The following is a 22,681-nucleotide window of genomic DNA, read 5'->3' as shown; positions in this document are numbered from 1 at the left end:
GTCAAAGTTCGAGAAATTACCAGAATCAGGTTCCTCTAATCCACATACTGCGATAGGACATAGTCTTAAAATAAAATCCCCTCTCCACAATATAACATAAATCACATTTATATTTGTTATTGTTGCCTCAAAGCTGAGGCAAGGGAACTTATAATGTGTATATTACTAGAAGCAAAGTTATTATGCTAAAAACGTAGTGGTTCACTACTCAATGGCAGACAAATATTTTGAAAGAAAGGGGAGTCTAGATAGGTCTGTATTATCTTAGCTGCCAGTGTGACAATTTTAAAGGATAGGAGGGCCCCACTATGATGGCCTGATAAAGCCATAGTGGCAGGTGAGAAAACCATGCAAGAAAACATTTATGTGCACAGTAGATACCATCTAGGTCTCCTGTAGACAAACCATCTGCTGCTTGAATATTAAAGACAATCTAATGTTATCACCCAATTTGTTACTCAGTCTCGCAAAATTCCAAGAGAGAAGGGACATATCATATACTGGAGAGTCCGTTCCTGTGCTATCATTTGAAGCTCGACTATGTTCTAAAGATTGCTTAAAGTTATTGGGTACAATGCACATAGCATCTATAGGACAAACATGGGCAATGTCAGTAAGCTGGGCAGCAATGTCCTTGGAAGGCAAGCCTGTCGCGGAATCAGCGGGGGTCAGCTGATTATCAGTATCTTTACCCTGTGTTCAGGCATCAAACGCTATATGACGTAAAGCGCATCTCCGCACCTTATGGCTGGCCCTAGGGCAGAGAGTGTAGGTATTTCAGTTAGGCATGACGGATAATGTTTTTATAATGCTAGCATTTTCCTCTGAGGGGGTTTTAATGGCTAGGGAAGCAGAACCATCCAGTCAATCAACTTCTTCAAGTACAGCAAAACGGTTGTGGGTGGGCATAGAAAAGATACTACAATGCCCAAGGTTCTGGGAGACATAACAACTAGAATTGTTACTGCTTGTTTTGTAGTAATAGCCAGGGGGGCCAGCTATATATCCTTTGAAGGAGCCCCTGCAGACCACCAAATCATTGCAAAATGTACCTCACCAATTTTGGTTCACATTAGTTAATTACGCCACAATCACCTGATTGCAGTTTAACGTTCTTCTCACCCAATACACTCTTCGGAGGCGAATGATTGAACTTGCAAATGTGTTGCCCCTAACAAATTTGATGGCAGAGCTGAGCCAAGGCGCCATCTGAGGGGTGGTTTTCATTCGAGCTGGGCACAAAGGAAGTACTTTATTCAGGACAACAAAATATGGAGTACACTCTGGAGGGAGCTGCATGGTATGAAGAAAACCGTTTCCACCCATGTACAGAGGAGAAGTGTTAATAGATAATGAGGGAAAATAAGCACTAGGTTGTTGGAAGGGATCCTCTGGGATGCGAAGATGTGGAACATCTACAGCAGCTGTATTAGCAAGATTGGGACCTCTGCCAGCAGACTGGATACTCTTAGTGATTGAGTTCAGAGCCACAGTCTCTGTGGAACAAAGTTGAGGACCCATCTCCGTGGACGGGCCTGAGCGCCTGTGCCAACAGCTCTTTCAGTGTTTTGTCCCACATTAACCTCCAGAGGTATTGCATTTATGAAAGATGCAGCAATGACAGTCATTGTTACAGACAACATTTCAGGCAGGCCTCACAAGTTCATGCAGAAAGCTTGTAGTCTGTCCAAATGCAGTGTTAAAGTACTCTCAAATCATGCTCAGAATGTAAACGAGGTACGCCCTGGGAGCCCCTATATGTCCTTAGGTCTAGCCTAGGACGGAATCATTCCCACAAGAGGAATACATCCGTCAACTAATCTGCACATTTGAGATGAGGTCCTGGCCTCGAATTAACTGTCACTCTCCTTTTAGCCAGCAGTAGTAGCAAAGTAGTGTACTTCCTGACATGCAATGGAATGTCCTTGGCATAGCCCATCAAAGCTATGAGTGGAGGTTTCTTGGCACCGTAATTTTGATCAAATCTGACCGAGTCTCCATGTTCTCAGATCGATAGCCTGCAACAGCTGGGCATATCCACAGAGGGTGGAGGAAGTCTGCATCCTGTCAGAGCATCGGAAACGCACTGTGGTACCTCGAAGGCCGAGCCAATGAATGAAGCAAATGCATAGTATATTTTATGCAAACAATCGACATGGGTCAGTCTTAGCTTGTGATTGATTCAGAGGGCACCAGCCTGGGAGCATCAAAATATCCACTGCTCATTGCTAAGTGGTGCCTCTAGGTCTGCAAAATATTTCTCTCCAGTGTTGAGAAAATACACAGGAGCCTCTCACGGAATAGTAGGGATCCCAAGTGCCTAAGGGACAGAGTATCTATTACCATTGCCAGAGGTACTAATGCAGGGGAAGGATAGGGAAATAGGAGTTTCTCGGCGTCTCTAACATAGGAACGTTTTGAGCAGAGTATAGCCATGGATAATTCTCATATGTAGGCAACAGAGATAAAGTTATCTGTTGGATAAAGATCACCAACAGTACTCAGCCCTACATGTGCGAGTGCATAATTGTCTTGGGTTTGCAGGCGAGGGGAAATCTGGGTTCTACAGATAGTGGGATTCCCGGTGAATACAGCTGGTTGGGTGAGTTCTACACTGGAGTCTGTCCCAAGGCCAGATAATACATTGGACTTTATTCATCTCACTGGACTGGCAGTGTAATTTTAGTAGTGACATTTGGCTGAAAGGGTACAGGGTGAAACTAGAAATGCACATAGTGAGTCTAAGCACACAAATAGTGCAGCTTGTAATCCGGAACGGATAGTCCACTTAAATCAAAGGGAAGGATAAATGTTTCCCACTGAACCTGTGGTTCTTTCCCAGCCCAAGAGAGTCTTATTATGCAAGAGCACAATAGGGTGAAGAAGTGCTGTGTGATAGGAATGGGTATATTCCAGAACAACAAGAACCTCAGGAAGACAACCAATTTTGCCTATAGGTTAGCAACAGATCTACCATAGTTTTCTCTTACAACAGTGTCAATGTCTCTGCTTATGCAGATCCCAAGGTAATTGACTGACATGTTACACAATTTCAAAGGGAATTCTAAGAGGGCACTCAGGTGTCGACAGAGTGAGAAGAATATGTATAATTTTGGGCTAGTTGATAGAGATACCTTCTATATAAGTCTGATAAATTCTAGAATTATAGGTGGTATGTTATGAGCCCAGTCTTTGACAAATAGGGTGATGTCGTCAGCGTGCAATGATACAATGCAATGACTAGTGGCGAAGTAGAGGGGTCTCTATCAGAGTGGTATTGGCTAAACCTGGCAGCAATGAGTTCTGCAGCAAGCACAAATAGGATGAGGGAGAGCAGTCTTGGGTCTCCAGACATACACAAGGGTGCCAAGGTCAGATCATTTGTCAATTGCATGGGTCAGGGCCCTTTCCCTCAACAAACCTGTACTCCTCAACTCTATTCTAGGGACTGGCAAGCATTTTACCTTTCCATGAACTACAGCGTGCCCCTTCCAAATTATGTTCTCATCCTTCAGTCTGCAAATGTGTCTATGACATCTGTCAATATCCTGGATTGCTTAGAGGTGCGGATGCCATTAATTACCACCTGAAAGGAATCCTGCAACATACCATAGGAGTCTAATCCAGTTGTCAAATGGCTCCCAAAGGCAACACGATCAATTACTGAAAAGAGATGTATCTGTTTTTTAAAAAGAGCCTCACACCTGGTTCCCCGATGTCTGCAACTCTGGCCGTTACGGCCCATCCTCTTCCAGTGTCACAGTTAGCCAGGAGTGGCAGCTGCTTCCCTGGGTTGCCCTAAGGTAAGGGTACCTAATCAGTTGCTTCGCTGTAAAATGGATTTTAAAAAAGCAGACGCCCGCGAGTGGTGCGCGTGCGCGTGCCACAGCAAGCCGTGGTTTCAAATATTGCGCCCATGTCTGGGCACGATAATTGATACCACATGGCCTATTGGTGTCTATTACGCGTAATAGACACAAATAGGCCGTGGGCGGAGCAACGCGCCCAACTTTGGCCTATTGCGTGCCGTTTTACTGAACAACACGCACACAGAGGCCAATAGTGGGACACAACAAGAAAAGCACACGCACAAGAGTGTGCTTTTCCTAGGTCACTCACCTAAACCTCGTTTTTGCCTACTAAATGTATCGCGCTGCGCGAGCAATGCTACGCACTGCACTGCTAGGCGCGAGACCTAAAAAGCCCTTTTGCAAAATGTGCACCCCTAGTGACAGTCATGTATCTCCGGCACGCCAAGAAATACTGGATATTTCAGGAGTAAAAATGTACTGGAAAATGAGTTATTTTGCCCTATTTTTTTCAAACTTTCCCCTTTCCAGACAGCTTTCCTCCCAACATTTACCATGCCAAAGTTGAAAACAATAATTCAAAAAGAAGTAATAGTGTTTCTTGGTGCCTTTTTACGGGAAAGTCAATCAAAACATATCTGACGAAAGGTAGACTCAAGGGGCCACAGGCGAATTTCGCAAGTGGCGCATCAGTTTGAAAACATTTTTTTTAGCACTTTCAGATATTATTATTATATTAGAGACAAGCCCCCCCGGGTACAAGCCTGTGCACTTAATTATTTTCCAAGAAATATCTGGAAATTCTTGCAAGTAATGGGAGCACGGCTGAAAGCCTCTCCCAGTAGCACACCCAAGAACATGAACCGTCACAAAATGGGATATTTACAATGAAAATCGATGTGCTTTAAAACAGAGTACTACCTCTTCTTACTACAAATATAAGGAAGTGGGGTTTAGTGAGCTGTGAGGAACTGCCACTGGTGTGCAGTGTAGGAACTGGCGCTGGTGTGCAGTGTGAGGAACTGGCGCTGGTTTGCAGTGTGAGGAACTGGCGCTGGTGTGCAGTGTGAGGAACTGGCACTGGTGTGCAGTGTGAGGAACTGGCACTGGTGTGCAGTGTGAGGAGCTCAAGCTTGTGTGCAGTGTGAGGATCTGGCGCTGGTGTGCAGTGTGAGAAGCTGGCGCTGGTGTGCAGTGTGAGGAACTGGCACTGGTGTGCAGTGTGAGAAGCTGGCGCTGGTGTGCAGTGTGGGAAGATGGCGCTGGTGTGCAGTTCGAGGAGCTGGCGCTGGTGTGCAGTGTGAGGAGCTCGCACTAGTGTGCAGTGTGAGGAGCTCGCACTAGTGTGCAGTGTGAGGAGCTGGCGCTGGAGTGCAGTGTGAGGAGCTGGCGCTGGAGTGCAGTGTGAGGAGCTTACGCTGGTGTGCAGTGAGAGGAGCTCAAGCTGGTGTGCAGTGTGAGGAGCTGGTGTGCAGTGTGAGGAACTGGCGCTGGTGTGCAAGGTGAGGAGCTGGTGTGCAGTGTGAGGTGCTGGCGCTGGTATGCAGTGAGAGGAGTTGGCTCTGGGGTGCAGTACGAGGAGTTAGCGCTGGTGTGCAGTGTGAGGAACTGGCGCTGGTGTGCAGTGTGAAGAACTGGCGCTGGTGTGCAGTGTGAGGAGCTGGCGCGTAACACATGACTATTAGGAGCACCAACATTTTTGCATGCAGTGTGGAAACCTGCAAACCTACCTTTCATGCATGCTTAAAAATCCATATCTGCAGCTAGGCAGGTTTGACTCAAATACACTTCCTAAATCCATGCACAATTCCTCAATTTATTTATTTTTTCCTTAACTTTTCATTTGTGATCTACTGTTCCAATATTTGGCTGAAAAAAGTCTGGTCAACAAGCTCTTGCCCGTACTCACCAATGCACTGTCCATTAAAGTACTGCCAGAGAAGCGCTTGGCCATCAGCCCTTCAAAGTTGGTTGTCCTTTGAATGGCAAACAGTAGCAATTTCACTTCGATTTCCTTGGCCCTCGTTCGCATGATCTTTGCAAGGTCTGTCCTGCAATAGGAAATGTATTGTTTTTAGACCTTGATATTGAACAAATATATGATGTAATAATATGAGCGTCTGTGGATGTGATGAGAGTTTTAAGGGCATGATATGGAGCCCCCGAAGGATGCACCGCCCCCAAAGCAGCAACTGATGATTTATATCTGTGGCGAGTGTCACACCGAAAATGAAATTAAAGCCAGAGACCCCATACGATGCAGAGAATGTGGTTACAGAATAATGTACAAGAAACGAACAAAGAGATTGGTCGTTTTTGATGCACGATGATGCACCAGCATTACTTTGGAATCTGTGTTCCCCTCTCCTTGTTAGATTATTGTTGTAAATAGAATTAAGTAGGTAGCAGGACATGTCTTCAGGTAATTAAGATATATTTATTAAGTTAGACAGCAGAGCAGTAAAACCCCACAGCTGACCAGACCAACTGCCAGGGCTGGAATCCTCCACACCACAGATAGACCACACAAAGGTACTATAGGAGATAGAGAAGGTAGGAACACTAAGAAAGGACTACAGAAACCAGGTAGTCATATTGATGTAAGTATAAATATACAACAATTATGCAAAATGTATGTCCTGATTTACGAGCCAGTGTTTTCTAAAACTAAGTTATTAAACATTTTAAAACAAAAAAAAAATATATGATGTAATAATATGATTACCACATAGTTAGAATTATCCGCTTTACATCTCATGGTATCTCCACATCAAATAACAGACCGTCAAATAATTTCTGCTCCTGCTTGTACTAATCTAAATTAATATTTTCCTGATCCTCCTAATGTCTATTCCATTTGAAATAAACATTTTAAAATGCATAATTCATTAATGTGCTTCAGCCATTATTTAAGATATTATTCACTCCGAAAATAGAAGTTCAGAATGGTACCAAACATACATAATCCACCACAGTTAAAAATACTTGGATAGAAAACAGTAGGCCAAATAGCCAAGCCACAAAAGGGCCTGATTTAATTCTTAGTGTTTGTCTGCTTTCTGTCAGGGCAATGGAGTGAATTGTTATGTTGCCCTGGCAGAGGTCCTGACAACCAAATTTAGAACTGTCCCTTGACCACAGGACATTTCTAGCATTCGCGTGAACCACCATCGATGCAATGGTACTTTGCTCAAACATAAAGGAAATGTTCGGAAACGTTTCACATTTTTTTTTCCAAAGTCTTTTTGAAAATAAAAAAAAAAAAACAATTCCTACCTTGTCATGGAGGTCAACTTTCAAAGCGAGGGGTTCATTTTTTCTTTTAACTGTTCCTTACTGCTAGGTTTTACCGGACGATGACGGACAGTAAAAACGGCTACATGTCCTCCTATCCTAATTGGCCAGACGGACTTGTAGCCAATTCTCCAACGCCCTTAATCCATCCTGCCATTGGAGATGTTTGGCCATAGCAGAGACGGAGTAGTCTCCACCGTGGTCAAACTATTGTCCGCCCGCTTTAAAATTAGGTGGGTGGACCATCATATACCCGGTAAGTTTTGTAACAACAACTTACAGAGACTGGATTTAGTATGTTTATTGTAACATACAATGGCCCACCATGGTTTGGCAGCTGCTCCTGGTCCAACTGCTCTCCCTCTCATTCCAGAACCCTCTTACCTCAATAGGTGTAATCACCAGGGAGCAGCACGCATTCCATGAGGAAAGTATACAGTGAGATTTATAAAGTTAAGGAGATACAACATATATCCCTTAACAATTAAAAAAAAAATAAGCACAAAAAACCCATCATAAAATGACCATGAAATTATGCATATACAAAGTCATCATAGAACAACACTCCCTTTCAGCAAGAAACAAAAAATACGTAACATGCATAATCATCTAGATATTTAGGACTAACTTTTCACACGAGAGGAACGATCACTAATAGACATATCCCCCGTCTGGTCACTGGAATCCACATTGGTAAAATAGTGTTGACAGGGCAAGGCAGTATCAATTACAGTTTTATCTTGAGGAATTTCTTGACCAACACTGGAATGAGAACTTTCACTTTCAGAATTCTGGAGCTTCAACCATTCTTTTTGGTCCGTGGCATTACAAATTGAAAGTTTTCTGATCTTACACTAATGGCCATACGGCAACTTCACACATTACCTTTTACATATATAACATTTTTAGGGAAAGACCATTTAGAAGCACCCTTTTTAGGTTTCGTCTGGCGTCCACAGCGCAGCAGTGTTAGCGCAGGCGAAATCTTTTGAGTGTCAGTACGGGGCTTTAACCCACCTCTCTGTTCCATTGGCTAGCTCCATAAATGGAGGCTAGCCATTGGAACAGAGATACGTCCGTCATTGTCCGAGCAGATTCGTAGGCGTTCCGGCGATTTTTTTCGCTCTCCGCCCCTTTAACAACGTCATTGCGGCGGTGGGCAGTACTTTTTTTTTTGGCAGCCTTTTATTTTACCATTTGCCCCGACCGGCGGCGGAAAATGTCGTCCTCTGGTGAGTGATTGCTGCTGTCCTGCCCCCCCCCCCTTGTTATTCATGCTTGCTGTCCTGCCTTCCCCCGCCCCCCTCCCGCTGTCCGTGTCGCCGTTCCCACCCCCCCCCTTCAATGCTTTGCAATGGCTTGTTTTTCGTGAGTGCTTGCTGCTGTCCGGCCCCCCCCCCCAACCCCCTCTTGTTCGTGCTTGCTGTCCTGCCTTTCCCCGCCCGGCCCCTATGCACAGTCCCGATCAGGCATCTACCGCCACCCCGCTCATTGCGGATTCCTTAAAAGCCAATCCCCCGTGTTCATTGCACAACCCTGAGCAGTCTACCCTCTCCTGAGCAGTAAGCCCACCTCCATATTCAGTGCACAATTCCAAGCAGTACACCCCTCCCTGTATTCGGTGCACAACCCTGCTCAGTTGGCGCCGGTGCTCACTGCACAGATGCTGAGGTCTGTTTTTTTTCTGAGGGTCGCTGCAAAGACCTGATTGAATCTGGAAGAGATTGAATACACCCGTATTCCCATTGGGATGCACAACATGCCCCCAAGGTACACGTTCCCAAAGCCCCGCGTGTGTCAGGCAACCAACCGGCGTGGAATTCTATATCCCGCCACCTCGGCTTCCCTTTCCGCGGATCGGGTTTCACTCGTAGCCCGGGAAATCGGCAGGATTTATATGCTGGTTTTATTCGCAGGAATGCAGCACCAGGGCAGTTGTAGTCTGTAATAACTCACCGAGATCCGTGGAATAGATTTGACTCCATATGAGGCCTTTTGGCTGATATTGCATGCAGGCAAGGAAACGGCATCATAGTCTGTAAATAGTTATTATCCCGGAGGGGATTGCGTCACGTCACACTGACGCGCGAGGGGAGCCGCCTGCGCGTGGACACGGTTTCACCGGGGAGGCTAGCGGTCTCTGCACCGGCATTAACTCCCTCTCCTGCTATGTATGGTGTCATTGCCCCTGCACCGTGTCTACACTACTCCGTACTGTGCCTGCACTACTACCAAACAATGTCCCACTCTTCACAGCGTGCAGTGTACCCACTACAACCACCCATGCACTGTATAGTGCAAATACTACGCCTCCCTTGGCACAGCATGTATAGTGCACACGCCATTGCCAAGCCCCGACTCGCCCTCAGTGTGCAGTGCCGACTCCTGCACCGGTATTACTCTATCACCTTTACTGTATGATGCCTGCACCGTTACTACACCACCCCTCGTCCTTGTATAGTGTCCTCTAGAATTAACTCCTCCTTGGCTGTAGGTTCCAACACCCCTGCATGCTCCTATTTATTTATTTTATTTTATTTTTATTTTAATTTCTTCTATAGCGCAGGAATCAATCCCGTGAGGGTATCTCCGCGCTTTGCTAGCTGAGGAATATTCAGGTAGAGCAGCCTGGGAAGTTATGTGGATAGAAAGGCCTCTTGGTATAAAAGGGTTTTTAATGCCTTTCTAAAAGAAAGATGATTTGTGGTGGTTCTTAGGTCAGTGGGAAGACTGTTCCAGAGGGCGGGACCAACAGAGGAGAAAGCACGGTCTCCTTGTCTAATTTTCTTAGTGATGGGAGGTTTTAAAAGGGCTTGATTGCATGAGCGGAGGGATCTGCTGGGCTGGTACAGTTCCAGGGACTGGGATAGGTATTTAGGACTTGCTCCATACAGGCATTTATGCACCGTGCAACAGATCTTAAAATTGATGCGCTGCCGTATGGGGAGCCAGTGCAGTTCTTTCAGCAGGGGCTTAGAAGGAGTCCTAGCAGGTACACCCATGACCAGTCTTGCAGCCGTGTTCTGGACTACCTGCAAACGGCCTACAGCATCTGCATTAGCTAATGTAAGCAGGCCGTTACAGTAGTCCAGACGACTAGTTACCAAGGCCTGTACAAGAGTCTTTCTGCATGTGGATGGGAGAAAAGGAAAGACACGCCTGAGCAGACCAATGGTGTGGAAACACAGACCCGCAATATAGTTTGTATGATCTTTTAGGGTCAGTTTTTGATCCAGCTTCACTCCGAGATTTTTGACATGGGGTTTGGGTGCGGGTACTGGGCCAAGATCAAGTGGCCACCAGTCGGGGGACCAAAGGATACTTGCTTTACCGAAGAGCAGGACCTCTGTTTTTGTAACATTACACTGGAGGCAATTCCTCGCCATCCAGTGTGACACCGCTCTCATGCCCTCAGCGAAATTCTCCTTGGTTTTGAGGCCGAGGGAGCTGAAAGGGTAGAGGAGCTGGGTGTCGTCGGCGTAGGAAACCGGTATGAACCCATATTTCCGCACAATCTCAGCAAGGGGGGCCGCATAGACATTGAACAATGTAGGGCTGAGGCATGAGCCCTGTGGCACCCCCTTAGTGAGCCCCCTTGAGATGGAACTGAAGGGGCCCAGGCTGATAGATTGTGATCTCCCGGAAAGGAAACTCTCCAACCAAGATAGTGCAACGCCTCCGATTCCTACTCCTTTCAACCGGCTCAGCAGGGTGTTATGAGACACGGTATCGAAGGCTGCGGACAGGTCCAACAGCACTAGAATCATGGAGCCCCCTTTGTCTTGTGACATTTTGATCTGATCTGTCACAGAGAGGAGGGCCGATTCAGTGCTGTGGTTGGGCCTGAATCCAGATTGGGATTGGTCCAGGCCCCCTGTCGCTTCGATAAAGTTGGAAAGAGTGGTGTTAACGTGTTTTTCTGCCAGTTTGCTGAGTAAAGGAAGGAGAGAAATCGGGCGAAGGTTGGAGAGTGCGGACCAGGGCAAGGTGGAATTTTTACGTATGGGGTTCACGACCGCTTCCTTCCAAGCAAGAGGGAGCTGACCTTTGGTAAAGGATAGGTTAAGAAGTTTCTGAATATGGGGACCTAGTATCTCGATTAACGGGGGGATGAGTTTGGCTGGTATTAGGTCGGCGGGAGAGCCGGACTTGGTTTGGTTAATGAGTGTGGTCAACTCTTTAGTGGTAATTTCTGGAATATCCAGAAGAGTTTTTCCAGAGGTCATTTGCGGGGAGGTTTCAGGGACATTAGTTTCCAAGGAGTCTGAGACAGAGGTGATTTTTTTATATATACCTTCAATTTTATCCTCAAAGAACTGGGATATTTCGTTGCATAGTTCTTGGGTGAAGGTGTCAGGGCTTTCACATACTTCCGGGCTGGTGAAGGTTTGAACGATTTTAAATAACTCTCTTGTGGAGTTGCCAGCCTCTGCAATTTGAGTGGTCAGACTAGTTTTTCTAGCTTTTTTAATATTTTTGTAATAGGAGGACATAGCCTCCAGGTAGCGGCTCTTATCCTCCCTGTTGTCCGTACGTCTCCATAATTTTTCCAGCTTTCTGCATCTCTTCTTTTCTAGTTTAAGGTCTTCCGTATACCATATTTCCCTTTTCGCAATGGTGGGCTTTTTTGCATTTTTCCGAGGGGCTAGGGAGTCAATAGCTGTCAGTAGGGTGGAATTAAACAAGGAGAGAGCAGTATCGATGTTGTCGAGATTGGCGAGTAGAGGCTGTTCCCATGTTTGAGTGAGTTTGGGAAGAGTAATTTTGTGCCAAGGCCTACGTTTGATAGGGTGAGTAGCTGGGTGGTTTTTGGAATTAGATAAGTGTGGTATGGAGAAGTCAATCCGTTTGTGGTCCGACCAATTGATATGTTTGGGAGGATAGCAATGGACATTGGGTTGGGTGGTAAGAATCAGATCCAAGGTGTGACCACCCGAGTGCGTAGGGCCACTATTTCTGGGATGTAATCCTAGCAAAGCAAGATCAGTGAGGAATACATTAGTATCCTGATGGTCAGCAGTGTCAATATGGAAGTTAAAATCTCCCAATAAGATGAAGTTTTCATTAGCTTTCAGATGGGGGGCTAATAGTTCAGTGAGGGCAAGGGAGAAACCAGCATTGGGTCCAGGTGGGCGGTAAACTAGGGCTCCTTTCCAATGAGTTTTTGAGTTTAATTTTAAATGAAAGATGAGTATTTCCATAGTAGGGAGCATCACTTGTTCAAGGACTCTAATATTTAGGGTGTCTCTGTAAATAATAGCGATCCCACCTCCTACTTTCACGGGGCGGTCAAGGCGAAGGATTTTATATCCCATAGGTATCCCAAGGGTAATGGTAGGGATAGTGTGGGGTTTCAGCCATGTTTCAGTTCAGAAACAGATCTTGGGTTGAGTATTATAGATAGTATCCCATAGTTCGATACAGTGTTTAGGGAGTGATCTGACATTTAGCAGAAAGCTATCCCAGCTTCCCTGATCATCAGTATTCTTTGTGAGCCGTCCGGAGATAATATGGGTGTGCGTGGCTTGAAAGCCACATTTAATACATGAAAAAGGACCCTCAGGACATATGAGCGTTTTGTTTTTGCAGCAGTGTTGTCGCGGAGGTTGGAGAGCCCTAAGAGCGAGTGATGCATACCTGATGCGAGGGGTTGTTACAGCGCGGTCCATAATGGCAAGGGCAGGGAGAATGGCCCCTGGCCCCGTCCTGTCGCGGACGGGCGCAGACGGGCTACTCTTGGGCTAGTCTTCGGCGTTGTCTTCGGCACCCCTGCGCGCGACCGCTGCGCGCTCGGAGGGGGGCGAGGGCTAAATAGCCCCGGTAGACTCAGCTGCTAGAGCGCTAACCGCCAGCAGTTCTGCTCAGACAGGAAGTGGTGTCCTCCCCTTGCAGTCAGAGGGAAGACGAAAACATCGCTCTAAGTACAGATTTAAAATCAAGAGTACACAGAGTGGAAAGTGTGTGCCAGAATGCGTTCAGTAGATATTTTTAAAAAGATAATATTCCGTTTTACTCACGGAAGATTAAAACAAACTAATTAGCAATTTCAGCGTTGCAATCAAGAGAGACCTGAACAGGGCTCAAGGAAATATTCACAGGCTAGCTAGCGGGACAGGAGGTCCTGCCACAACCCCTTACCGCAGCGTCTGAGAGATAAGGCTCTGCCTAAATAGCCCCGGTAGACTCAGCTGCTAGAGCGCTAACCGCCAGCAGTTCTGCTCAGACAGGAAGTGGTGTCCTCCCCTTGCAGTCAGAGGGAAGACGAGAACATCGCTCTAAGTACAGATTTAAAATCAAGAGTACACAGAGTGGAAAGTGTGTGCCAGAATGCGCTCAGTAGATATTTTTAAAAAGATAATATTCCGTTTTACTCACGGAAGATTAAAACAAACTAATTAGCAATTTCAGCGTTGCAATCAAGAGAGACCTGAACAGGGCTCAAGGAAATATTCACAGGCTAGCTAGCGGGACAGGAGGTCCTGCCACAACCCCTTACCGCAGCGTCTGAGAGATAAGGCTCTGCCTAAATAGCCCCGGTAGACTCAGCTGCTAGAGCGCTAACCGCCAGCAGTTCTGCTCAGACAGGAAGTGGTGTCCTCCCCTTGCAGTCAGAGGGAAGACGAAAACATCGCTCTAAGTACAGATTTAAAATCAAGAGTACACAGAGTGGAAAGTGTGTGCCAGAATGCGCTCAGTAGATATTTTTAAAAAGATAATATTCCGTTTTACTCACGGAAGATTAAAACAAACTAATTAGCAATTTCAGCGTTGCAATCAAGAGAGACCTGAACAGGGCTCAAGGAAATATTCACAGGCTAGCTAGCGGGACAGGAGGTCCTGCCACAACCCCTTACCGCAGCGTCTGAGAGATAAGGCTCTGCCTAAATAGCCCCGGTAGACTCAGCTGCTAGAGCGCTAACCGCCAGCAGTTCTGCTCAGACAGGAAGTGGTGTCCTCCCCTTGCAGTCAGAGGGAAGACGAAAACATCGCTCTAAGTACAGATTTAAAATCAAGAGTACACAGAGTGGAAAGTGTGTGCCAGAATGCGCTCAGTAGATATTTTTAAAAAGATAATATTCCGTTTTACTCACGGAAGATTAAAACAAACTAATTAGCAATTTCAGCGTTGCAATCAAGAGAGACCTGAACAGGGCTCAAGGAAATATTCACAGGCTAGCTAGCGGGACAGGAGGTCCTGCCACAACTCCTACACTGACTCTGTGCACCATCCGTTGCGGCACCCTGAAACAAGCATTGACTTCCCCAGCACTGTATAGTGGCAGAACCCCTGCACTGTTACTGTACTACCTAAGCACTGTATAGTGCCAGCAGCCGTTGTGCAAACATTAAGTCTCCCCGCACTGCATGGTGTCAGCGTCCTTTCACCATTACTACAGTATCACCTTTACTCTGTGATCCCAGAACCCATTCACCATTAGTGGCTTACTGGCTTCCCCCACTGCACTGCATGGTGCCAGTGCCCCAACACCAGTATCACACTGCCCCTGCACTATATGATGCCGTGGTGGCTGACACATCACTCTACTACCCATGCACGGCATGGGGCCAGCACCCGCAAATGACACATGTACCAGTGTGGGGCAACAACCCTTGCGCCAGTATCGACCCCTCCCTCGCGCTGTACGAGGCCAAGACCTACCACGCGAGCATTTCCTCATGCCACTGTACCTCATGGTGACCGCATCCGCGCTGACTCCGCCCCCTGCGCGGCATGGAGCTCCAGGCTTCACCCCCATGCGCTGTATGGTGACAACGCTCCCTACTCCAGTAACGACCCTCGCTCTCCACCGCACTCGAAGCGACCTGTGCTACCTCCGCTCACCATACATGACTTCCTGTGCACTGCATGCTACCAGCAGTGACCCCGCAGCTCACGCGTGACGCAGGAGTCCGCATAGCGAGGGGCCCGGGCCTCTCCCTCAGCAGTTAACACGTCTCCCTCCTCTGGAGTTTCTGCGGGGCCCGCTGGGGGGCGGGCAGCAGATGTAACAATGGAACATATGTTTTGTTAATAGATCTGAAGCAAATAGCAGCGTGACAAACACTTTTGGCCGCTCCACAAGTGCTGACGCGGGCTGGCTGTACTCTAATGAAAATACTACTGCGGCGCGCGGCGTTTCTTGGTCGGTGCCCCGCGGACGATAAAGACCAGGCCACGGAGGCGCGAGCGCGCCCTTCCTCTGGGACGTGTAGGTGTGTGTTGGTGAGGTGGCCCCTCTGGTGACCTGTGGGCGTGGAGGTGAGGTGACGTTAGGCCTCCAGTGACGTGGAGGTGAGGTAGCACCTCTAGTGAGGCGCGAATGTTGTGGTGAGGTACGGACTCGTGGGGAGGTGACTCCTCTGGTGACGTGTGGTTGTGATGGGGATGTGATTCGGCTCCTCTGGGGACGTGTGGGTGTGTGGAGGATGAGGTTCTTTTAGTGGCATGCTGGTGTGGAGGCGATTGGGCTTCTCTACTGCCACATGGGCGTCGTCACGTCAGACAGTTCACCTGGCGACGTGTTGGTGTGGACGTGACGTGAAGTGGCTCCTCTTGTTATGTGTGTATGTGATGGGGAGGTGAGTCTGCTATTCTTGGGAAATGAGGTTGTGGATGTTTAGGGCCACCTCTGGTTATGCGTGGGTCCAGCCCTCTCCCTCACCATGTCCATCTCCCAGAGTCCTCTCGCTCACTCACCCTCCAGCCCTCTCCCTCTCTCCCCTCACATACCGGTTGCACTCCCCGTCCCTGGGGTCTTCCCTCATTTACTGTCCATGCTCCCTGCACACACACCCCCACCGTCCGGTCCCTGCATACCGCCCTCAATTCACTGTCCACGCCTGATGGCTCTTTCCCTCTCCACGAACCCTCGCTCACCATCCAGCCCCTGCAGATCTCCCCCTCCTCACTGCCGCCCCGCAGCCCTCTTCCTCACCCTGTCCACCCCCACAGTCCGCTCCCTCACCACCTCCTGTCCAGCCCCCTCCTGTGTATGGGGGGGGTGTGGCTGTGTGTGTGGCTCTGTATGTGTGGCTGTGTGTGTGTGGCTATGTGTGTGTGTGGCTGTGGCTGTGTGGCTGTGGCTGTGTGGCTGTGGCAGTGGGTGGGTGTGGGTTTGTGTGTGGCATTTGCGAGAGATTAAGTTATTGGCATTGTAAATGACAATGCCATTTATTTATCTATTTTCAAAACCAACACATAAATGAAAATGTTGTCATTTACAATGCCAATAGCTCAAACTTTTTTTTTCTTGGTACAAAGAGAAAGCGCGGAAGAGTAGGAGGAAGATCTAGGACAAAGACACAACACTACCTCAAAGGTGCCCTGTGTGTAGCCAGAAAATAAATTACCACTTCTTCTCTGATCTAGAGCTGTTTGACTTCTTTTTCTTTCCTCAGTCTTATTTTTATTTTTTTTATTTTCAAGCTCCTTACAGTTTATAGGCACCTTTTTGTTATTCCTTGAGTTAGTCACCCTCCCTCCCCACCTTTGGAGTTTTTTTTTGATGTCTGACAACAGTCTTTGAAGATCCTCGACTTCAGAGTAAGCTACTGATGGGCTGGTTGTACTACACAGGGAACAAATGGAGCTGCACGGAGTGCGACCAACTGCTCCCGCCGAAGGCGAGTGCCGGCAGGGAGGATGTCGCTCCATGAGGCCACAGGACGTAGATGATAAAAACTTGGTGCTGGCCATGCCGGCTGTGCTCTCTCTCCGCTTTATCTGTTAAGCGCTGGCTTGGCTTGCTTAGCCGCTGAGACTCCGACTCATGTGTTTGCTTCTTCCTATGCTCTCACAGTTGTACTGTTAAGGCATGGCCCCTCTCTTGTGTCTCCCTTCCGCCATCGTCAACCAGCGGACGTGGCCGCTCCGGGATGCCGGTTTGAAACTTTCGAGTTCGTATATTCCTCCTGTAATGTACCTTTTGCTACCTCGTGTATTTTGTTTGCTCACAATTGTCACTTTTGCCTCATGTAACTTAACGTCTGCTTTTGTAATTTGTTCACTCGTAATCTTCTCATGTATCATTTCTGTTTCTATTGTGAAGCGCTGGATTTAGCAGTGTCACTGTTGTGTTATAGAACTCGTCTGCAAGTAATTGCTGTCTGCTGAGCTCGTCCAGTATGGTACAATAGGTCTCACATTTGCGAGAGATTAAGCTATTGGCAATGTAAATGACAATGCCATTTATTTATCTGTTTTCAAAACCAACACATAAATAAAAAAAATTCATTTATAATGCCAATAGCTCTAACTTTTGCAAAGGCGAAACCGTTGCAATGTAAATGCTCATTAGCTTTGTCACCAACAAAAACTCTCAGAAACATGCCAGAGGTAGACTAGGTTTGAGAATCCTCATATTGTGTCTTTGTCCATATGTATTTTGATACTTCTTAACTTTGTTTTGCATACTCTCAAGATAAACACTGTGCTTACCAGCATTGTTCATCCAGGCAGGCACAGCTACCGTACAAGGTACCCTTCCTTTAAGCAAATTGAAAGGAGTTTCTTTTGTGACCGAATGTGAAGTGGTTCTATAACACCATAACACATCCTCAACTTGTTTTTACAATGTAATCCACTTTAATATGCAAGTTCTATACACTCCACTAGCATTCTATTAAACCTTTCAACTAAACCATTTCCCCATGGATGATAAACAGGGGTTTTGGTATGCTTAATACCCCAAGTAGATAGAAACTTTTCAAAATCTCCAGAAATTAACTGAGGACCATTGTCAGTGACAATTACAGTAGGAGACCCCTCTCTTCTAAAATTGTCCTCACAAAAAGAAATTAGGACACTGGGCTACTAGTGAAGTAGTGTGGCTCACTGGTTAGAGGCGGCAGACCCGCGAGCAGAGGACGGCCTGGGACCAGGGTTCGATTCCCGGCGCGGCAGGTTTCTGGACCAGGGTCAGCAGACTTGATAATTCTCTCGCCTCGGTGCCCACTCTGATCAGCGATCACACTCGGCAACTCTGGGCATTAGCTTGCCTCATCTTCACTAACGGCCCCACCAGACTGCCGGGGATGCCTGGTCTCACCCTGGAGATACCCATTAAGGGACCATCTCTCAGGGAAGCCAGGAAGGGTTTCGCAGCGGTCGAAGCGCCTTGGGACCCTACGGGTAAGTAGTGCGCTATATAAATGCCAATACATTTACATTTACACTTTACAAATGCCACCTCAGGCCAATTGGAAAAATAATCGACCATAACAATTGCGAATCTGTCATTGGTACCAAGTATTTCAAAAGGCCCAACAAATGTCAATGGCACGTTTTTCCCAGGGTAACTTGGGCAAAGGTAAGGGATCGATGGTAGGGACTTGGGTAGAATAGGATTTATCACTAACAGCACAAGCAATGCAATTTACGTACAAATCGTTCGATCTGCAAATCCATTCCTGGCCACCAGAAGTCTTCTCTGATACGCCTTTTCATAGCGGACATACCACAATGGCCTTCATGCATGAGTCTTAAAAGTCTTTCTCTCAGCCCTTGAGGTACAGCCAATCGGCATCCTCTCCTTACAATGTCATTCACAATGGCAAACCACGACCAAATAAGCTTGAAAGACTCTAATGACTCAGGATGTAATTTCCACCCTTGAACATGACCAAGAGCTTCAACAAGATTTTTGAGAGTGTGATCCTCTTCGATGGCAGATTTCCATTCTTCTTCGGAAATGGCACCACACAAATCATTGATTCCCGCTACCTTCCATTAATCCTCATCATCATGAACACATTCCAAAGGTAATCTGGACAAGCAGTCAGCATTTACGTTTTTTACACCCGGAAAATATTCAACATCAAAAGAGAACTCTTGTAAACGGTAGAGCCAGTTGGCTATCCTGGGTGTAGCTCCACCTGCACTCCTCGTGGAAAACAAATCCACTAAAGGTTTGTGATCCGTATATAATATGAATCTGATGCCCAGATCCTTGCACCCCTTCTTTGATATATCTCATTTTGGCACTGGGAGGAATCTCATTAATATCTGCAACTTGTGGGCCTCTCTCACTGAGTGCTGGACATATGCAGAGTGCCCCAGTGGTTATCAATGCGACTTTGCACCCGCATTTCTAAAGGGTCATTGGGTTGAAGTTGGTGTCTGCCTCATGACTGATCTTTCTTTTCTATAGCTCTAAGCCACCCAGCCTCAGAGTGAGCACCAGATATCTGTTGCAATGTGCTGCAATCTTCCTTGTAAGAATGACGCCTCAGAGACAAATAAGCATGCACTGTACCCCCTTCTAGCACACCCATGACAGGAGGCAAGGCTAAGAAGGGCCAATTGACCAGAACCTGCTAGGCATTCTGCATCTCACCCAGTCACCATGAACCCATTGAAACATGCAGAGACGCCAGGAGAGGATGATCAATAAGGGCCCACACATACGGACTAGGCAATCACCAAAGTCTTCCTCATGGCAGCTTTCAAGGATCTCAAGGAGGAGATTCGGACTTTCAAATAAGATCTCAGAAGCAACCTTCAGGAAGTAGAGATGTCAAAGAGTTTGAATTTCGAGTAAAAGAAGAGAAGAAAGGCCTCCAAGAACAGGTGGACGAATGTGAGAGGCTCCAACAAAAGACGCTAACTCTTGAACATCAGCATATCCTCCTTCTAGAGAAATGTGCGAAGGCTTTGAAGATAGATCACGGTGGAACAACATTTGTATTCTAGGAGTGTCTTGGATATTCTCCTTAAATGCAGCCAGGACCTCTTCAAGGCCATACTGGAAGATCAAGACTCCCTGTGCATCAAGCTGGACAGAACTCACAAGGTGGCTCAGGGTATTTCCTCTCAGAGTCCCCTGCAGATGTACTCACAAGGGTACATTTTTATGAAGTAAAAAAAACATTATGTCCGAACCAGTGAGGGCAGTCAGATATTTATCAATGGGGCCTCACTGCAACTATATCACTACCTCTCACCAATAAACTTATCCAAACGTAGAGTTTTTAAACTTTTTGATGTCTAAAGAGGTCAAATATAGATGGAGCCTCCCTCTTTGATTGCCTTTCCAGTGGGAAGATAAACCTTAATCTCTCACCTCCCTGGAGGCCCCTTGCAAATGGGTAGGTCTCTAACCATCCCCCCACACTGGGCAAGTGACGTATCCCGCACCTTTGTCCAGTGACCGGCTTTAGAGAGAACCATGGATAACTGTGAAGAACAAATGCCGCTCTCAGAAACCAAACAGCAAAGAAATAGCAACGTTTAAGGAAAGCATTGTCTTGCGCCTCTGCCAGATGACCGGTGCCCCGACTATTTACTGTGGATCCAGCAACAACACAACAGAACCCTGAGTGATCTCAGCTTTGCAAGTGCAAAGTGCTTGATCAGTGAACTGTCTGAAGCTCCACTCTGATTCGACGGAAGTAATGGTGTTTGGCAAGAAGAACTCCCCATGAGAATCCAACTGGTGGCCATCGGAGCTAGGTCCAATGCCCAAACCCACAGACCACACAAGAAATCTAGGAATCATCTTAGATGACAAGCTCAACAAGCAGCACAAGTCAACACAGAGCACACCTCCTGCTTTCACATCCTATGCATGCTGCAAAAGATCTTCAAATCAGTGTCACAGAACACCAGCCGGACAGTCACACAAGCACTCATAACCAGCAGGCTGGACTACAGCCACACTCTCTACCCAAATGTAGATCAGGAAACAAAGGTTAGCCCCACGATACAGAAGCTAGGTGGCGCTACAGGACACTAATTTATTGTCGGGGGGAGGGGGGCTTTAATAGTGTAATGCACCTTCAGCTTGATAAGTCCCATCAGAGAGTGGGGGTGGAGGGACGACTCCTGCCATCTCTGCTGCAGTCAAAGCCGTTCTAGATTACCTCAGGCTGATTGATTCCTGGAGACATCGACATTCTTGATTGGTGGTGTATTCACACTTTCCTTCTGAGCATCACATCTATGCCAGAATCGATTGCATCCTGCCACTCATCTCGCATGCCATTAAGGGCTATTTGACTATGACAGACCATTTCCGAGATGGATTGGCAAATAAAAAGTTAGGCCAAAAGCAGCGATTTAAAAAAAATGCTGTCCAAAAGTGCTTTATTAAAAAGTATTTTTAACTTGGAGTAGGTTAATAATAGGGAAGCAGGCGGGAGAAGAAGAGCTTGGGCGAGAGAGAACAAGGTGGAGAGCGGTGTGGGGAGAGAAGGACACAAGAGAGATGGAAGAAGAGCCTGGGCAGGGAGCAGACACAGAGACAAAAGGCAATGAGGAGCACTGCATGGGGGAAGATAAGCACATGGGTGATAGAATAACATGGAGGGCTGAGGGTGGGTAGAGAGGTGCACCAGGAAGACAGCTGGAAACCTAGGCACGCTCACTGAAGGCTTTAAGAGTTCCCAGAAAGCGAGCACTCGTGGCAGGACAGAAGGAGCTAAACAGGAAGGTGGTAAACAAACGATGCTCCACGAAAGGGACAAGACACGATAAATGGACTAAAACAAATAAAGACAACAAATAGAATGCAAGCAAAGGTGAGTAACAAACCATAAAGACAATGGTAAGCAATGGGAGGAAAACATTCCAGGTCAGCTTTCAGAATGTCCCCAGGATGTCTTTGCAAGCAAATAGCTGCGCTGTCAGGTAGGCTTTGACCTAAGGATAGAAAAATGTATGGTAAATGGTAGAGAACTCCCAGGACGTTGAATGTACATACACACTGTGGGATTTCGACAAATTAAAATGTAGTAAGGAATCTGCACTCGAGTGATTGCAGCGGATAAAGCTCCATAGCTGTGTGGTGCCCTTACTCCCATTCTGAGCTCACAAAAGACAACTGCTTACGCCCAACACTGACGCTTCCTTCTGCAAGCCTCGAGGGAAGACACATGTCAGAGCTGTGAACAAGCTTTGCCAGGGCGCATTCTAAGAGAACAAAGCAGCAGCTTTTCATTAATTGGAGGAAACAATGGAGGGTAATGATGTGTTCCGAAAACTCGGCATCCCTGCATATTTGGGAGGCACTTGGGAATCCTGAGGAATTCGCTTTCCTGAAAGGAGCTCTGGACTGTGACGCACGAATCCAGCAAATAGAGCAAAAGGTTCAAGGACCCACGGCCCACAGGCTTTACAGATTGTGTGATAGGCCCCTTCCTGCCCCATGCGACACTAATGACTTCCTTGCATTCCCCGCCCGAGCACGTGCACTGGAGCAGGAAGGAGCTCGGAATGGGGACCAGGACAGGTGGATGCGCAGTTTATTAAGAGGGCGGGGGGTCCCCAGGACTGTGGCGTCTGTTACATGGCTTTTGGACCTCTGAGTCGGATCTCAGGAGGTCTTATTAATAAGCCACGCAAAACAATATAATATCCTTTTGTGCCACATTGTTGACACCAAGAAAAGAATAGTGAAAAGTAAGGCACCGCTTACATCGTCAGTGATGACAAAGGCACAGTCTAGGGTTACAAATAGCAAGAATCGGTATTCCAAAAACATGATATTTCAATAGAGGGCGCTCATGGTTGGCTCCCCATTGAAGGCATGGGAATGGTCTATTGCAGCATTTCTAGTGGCATAGAGGCCAGCCAAGAGTAG

The 22,681-nt window shown here is 47.0% G+C and overlaps 1 protein-coding gene and 1 pseudogene across 1 annotated transcript in view; one reads left to right on the top strand and one right to left on the bottom strand.

Moving 5' to 3' along the window:
* The window catches only part of LOC147668673 (vacuolar protein sorting-associated protein 53 homolog), a 508,123-nt gene that overhangs the window by 441,502 nt on the left and 43,940 nt on the right, over positions 1–22,681 (bottom strand). Inside the window, exon 5 of the mRNA XM_086948529.1 lies at positions 5,719–5,860. Within this exon, the coding sequence (XP_086804655.1) occupies positions 5,719–5,860 (142 nt within the window). The remainder of the gene's footprint in view (positions 1–5,718; positions 5,861–22,681) is intronic.
* On the top strand, positions 5,931–6,183 carry LOC147668674 (DNA-directed RNA polymerases I, II, and III subunit RPABC4 pseudogene; annotated as a pseudogene).

Source organism: Lissotriton vulgaris, unplaced genomic scaffold, assembly GCF_964263255.1.
Source record: "Lissotriton vulgaris unplaced genomic scaffold, aLisVul1.2 SCAFFOLD_1307, whole genome shotgun sequence".
Classification (NCBI taxonomy): domain Eukaryota; kingdom Metazoa; phylum Chordata; class Amphibia; order Caudata; family Salamandridae; genus Lissotriton; species Lissotriton vulgaris.
Note: the sequence above shows the minus strand (reverse complement) of the source record. Positions and strands in the feature narration are given on the sequence as shown.